At 50.7% G+C, this 3,593-nt stretch overlaps 1 protein-coding gene across 1 annotated transcript; it reads right to left on the bottom strand.

Annotated features, from left to right (window-relative positions):
* Nucleotides 1-2,789: 2,789 nt before the first annotated feature.
* Nucleotides 2,790-3,579, bottom strand: LOC127750986 (uncharacterized). The gene has a single exon (XM_052273834.1). The coding sequence runs from the start codon at nt 3,577-3,579 to the stop codon at nt 3,292-3,294; it is 288 nt and encodes a 95-aa protein (XP_052129794.1). The 3' UTR covers nt 2,790-3,291.
* Nucleotides 3,580-3,593: the final 14 nt, after the last annotated feature.

Genomic DNA, 3,593 nt, shown 5'->3' with positions numbered 1-3,593 from the left:
CGCAAATAAAAAAAAATTAGTAGATTCCTCAGGGTCAGTTACTTCTTTCACCGTTCTCAGACACATATCACATCTAGGATCGCTCAAGGCGGAATTTTGAGCTGAATGCGAAAATATAAGTCCAACAAACTTTGGTTTGCTTCAGCAGAAAATATTTCGAAAAAACTAAAACGTTAACGTCTTTACAACTTTAATGCCTTTAAGAGATGTGGTTTTACTATTGTTTTACCAGTGTAGCTTGGCATATTGTTGTGAAAAGTTTCAAGATTCATCACATTCTAAAAAAAAGGCAAAACAAATTGAAAGGGAAAATTATTTTGCCATGTTATTGTTGTTCCCTGCAAATAATATTATTTGCAAGATTCTTCCATTATTTCGAACCATTTGTACTAGGAGCCGGTGGTGCATAGCAACTTTTTCACATACATTTTTCTGTAAATAACATTCTCTCTCGTGTGCAGGTCGCACTGGTGGTATGCCTGGCAATGACGGCCCGGGGGTTCCCCTCGCCGCGCGTGGTTGCAGCCTTCGGACACAGTGGAGCCACCGGGGGCGCGGCGGGCTACACCTCGAGCCGCGTCGGCCAGGAGGGGGGCCCAGGCGCCGCTGCCGGACCGAATGGGGGCCCGTACCGTGGGCCGGGGGACGCCGGCGGTCACCACCGCGTCTATCTGCAGCTTTGACCGCCGACCTAGTGTGACCAGTGTGACTGACACAAGACTGAAAACACCCTCTACCGTTACCAACCCGTATTTATATTACATTTAAACGTATACGTTAAGAATAATGGAGAATGCGTTAAGAATCTCCATGAATAAAACAAAGAGTTACCATTAAGTGACCGTCAAATAATTCAATTCTCCATAAACACACCAGCAGTGAACTTATTGAAATTTTTGATTCTAACATTTCTACTGCCTGGAAAAAAAAATTGTCCTTGAGGTTAGGAAGAACACCAGTAAAATACGGGTACGATGTCCTACATTTAGAAGGCACTAAAGCTCCAAAGGCATTACAGTTTATGTTTTTTCGAAATATTTCGTTCCTATGGAGTAATATTGGATTGTAATCGTAATCTACGCGAAATTCCGCGTCGAACGAGGCTACATGAGATGGGGCTCTGTTCAAAGATAGCAAAATTAATAGAATTTTTTGTACTTTTTGACTTGTTTTTCATTTGCTAACTGCTTATCAGAACCCTATCACATGTAGGCTCGTTTGACGCGGAATTTTGTGAGGAATGCCGCGACAATGGATCCTAAAATGTGATCGGTTTGCTCATTCAGAAAATATTTGGGAAAACCTGAAAATACACACATTAGCACCCCCAAAACGGGTTGAGCACCCTTGAAAAGCTAGGATATCGCACATTTGTTTTTTCACTGAAAATGTCATATCATAGGTCGTAGCATATCCAGCATATCCAACATACCGTTCAGCTATGCACTCTAAACTGCAATGGACAATTTGGTCCAACGCAAGATGCAATTATTTTATCTCGTTGAATCCAAAACGTGACGTGGCAAATTTGCCATCTATCTAGATTCATTAACTTCGGCTTTAAAGAAGCTCGCGCCAAATGCTCAAGAGGTGACTCTCATTAAATTTAGAGTGTTGATTTTTTTTGAACACTAGCTAGTCGGGTTTTATCAGAGTGGACGCTGCTTTAGTGTTGCGGGATTGAACACTCTCGGGCCACAGGTGCCCTCCTGGCGGCTTACAGGTCGAGGGATGGGCAAATCCGTTGTAATGCGGCGTCCACTCTGATAAATAAAAACAGCATGCACAAGATTCTAACGTAAGCTCAAAAATATTGTGAACTGCACAGGAACCGAAGCTCGATACAAATAAATCCACGCCAACCGCCACGTCCACGACAGCCGCTGACATAGACAGAAGTCGCCAACCGGTGCAGAAGGCTAGGCTCACAGCTCTGTGTGTGTGTGTGTGTGTGTGTGTGTGAGTGAGTGTGTATGTGTCGCGGGCGCGATGACCGGGCTGCGGGCTGCGTACCTCCAAATCTCTGACGTCACGGCTCTAAACCGGGCCCACACCGCCCCGGCAGCTCCAGCCAGGGACCCCCGCTCCGCTCTACTCCGCAGCCGCCGCGCGACAGCAAATGCCCAAACAACAAGCAGAGAGCGCAAAAATAACCCCGCAGCTCCTCACGCTCGGACGCGGAAGGATAATCAAATAAACTCGGGCAACTGTGGCACACACACAGCACCGCAGTTAAAACTGCACTACATGGTACTCCGGTTTCTCCAGTTGTGTGTGATACTACTTAGTTGTAAGTACAACACTTCGTACACATGATTTAAAAGTGTCGCACTGCCCGGTATCATACACGGTCGGGCACAGTGAAGTTAAAACTGCGATACTGTACGACACTTGACTTTCCAGAGCATCAGCGGTGGCGACAAGCCAGCGACGACGACGACTTTCTTCGCGTGGATGGTGACGTCTGCACCCGCCGCGCACCTGGCGACGCCTCGCGCGGGAAGCTATTCGGAAGTATCCTTGCTCGCCTGTGAGCAGAAACTCAGGTGAAAAACTGTGAATCTCCAGGCAGGCTCACATTTTGCCAAAATGGAGCGGGCAGGCGGCGGAGGCGGCGGCGACAGGGGGCGGGAGGGGGAGCACGAAGAAAGTCGTCGCGCTGGGGGAACGAGACTGGCCGGGCTGTCCCGAGCGGTACCGCCACCACCCCTTGGAGGGTCCCTGCAGAACGAGTCCCTCAACGCCGCGCCAAACGGGCGGGGAAAGGAAAGGGGAAAGAAAGGGGCGAAGAGGCAAGGTTATAAGAGGAGGCTGCATGCGCTGGAGCGGCGAGTGAGCGCCGGGCTGCAAGGAGAAACATCTCGCACCGCATACCGACACACGACGGCCGCACCATGATGAGCGCCCTGGTGAGTATCGATTACCGGAGTGACCCGCTGTCAAGAGGGTGACGTTCAATGAGTAGCCTACAGTACGGGGGGATTTGTACTGCAAATTGCCAACCTTTCGTCTCGCTGACAGCCTTGGAAAGGATTACCCGGGTGGCAACTGCAGTCCAAATGCAGGGAGTACTGCGCTCTTTGACTCGTCTACCAAATTTTTACAGTTTTATAGCGTCCCTTCTTGGCAATGCCTCAGCGATCCAAATTGCTAATAATGGACACGAGAACAACCAGTATTTGCGAAGTGATTTAGTGTAGTATGAACGCGACATACTGTTCTACTTCTGTCTGAAACCGGCACTTTGTCCGCCAGGCCCTGCTCGCCATCCTGGCCCTCGCCGCTGCGGTACTAGCTGCTCCCGGCGGATATGGCAACTACGGGGGTGGTGGTCAGTATGGGGGCAGCCAGCACGGAGGCAGCCAGCACGGAGGCAGCCAGCACGGAGGCAGCCAACACGGAGGCAGCCAGCACGGGGGTAGCCAGCACGGGGGTAGCCAGCACGGGGGCAGCCACCACGGAGGCAGCGAGCACGAGGATAACTATCATGGAGGCAGTCAGCACGGAGGCAGCCAGCACGGGGGCAGCCAACACGGGGGCAGCCAACACGGGGGCAGCCAACACGGGGGCAGTCAGCATGGGGGCAGCCAGCA

Source organism: Frankliniella occidentalis, unplaced genomic scaffold (assembly GCF_000697945.3).
Source record: "Frankliniella occidentalis isolate FOCC.00 unplaced genomic scaffold, Focc_3.1 Scaffold304, whole genome shotgun sequence".
Classification (NCBI taxonomy): Eukaryota; Metazoa; Arthropoda; class Insecta; order Thysanoptera; family Thripidae; genus Frankliniella; species Frankliniella occidentalis.
This window is presented reverse-complemented; position numbering and strand designations above follow the sequence as displayed.

What these genes read in the sequence shown, in the direction of transcription:
- LOC127750986 (XM_052273834.1), bottom strand. Translation starts at nt 3,579, where the DNA reads ATGCTGACTGCCCCCGTGTTGGCTGCCCCCGTGTTGGCTGCCCCCGTG.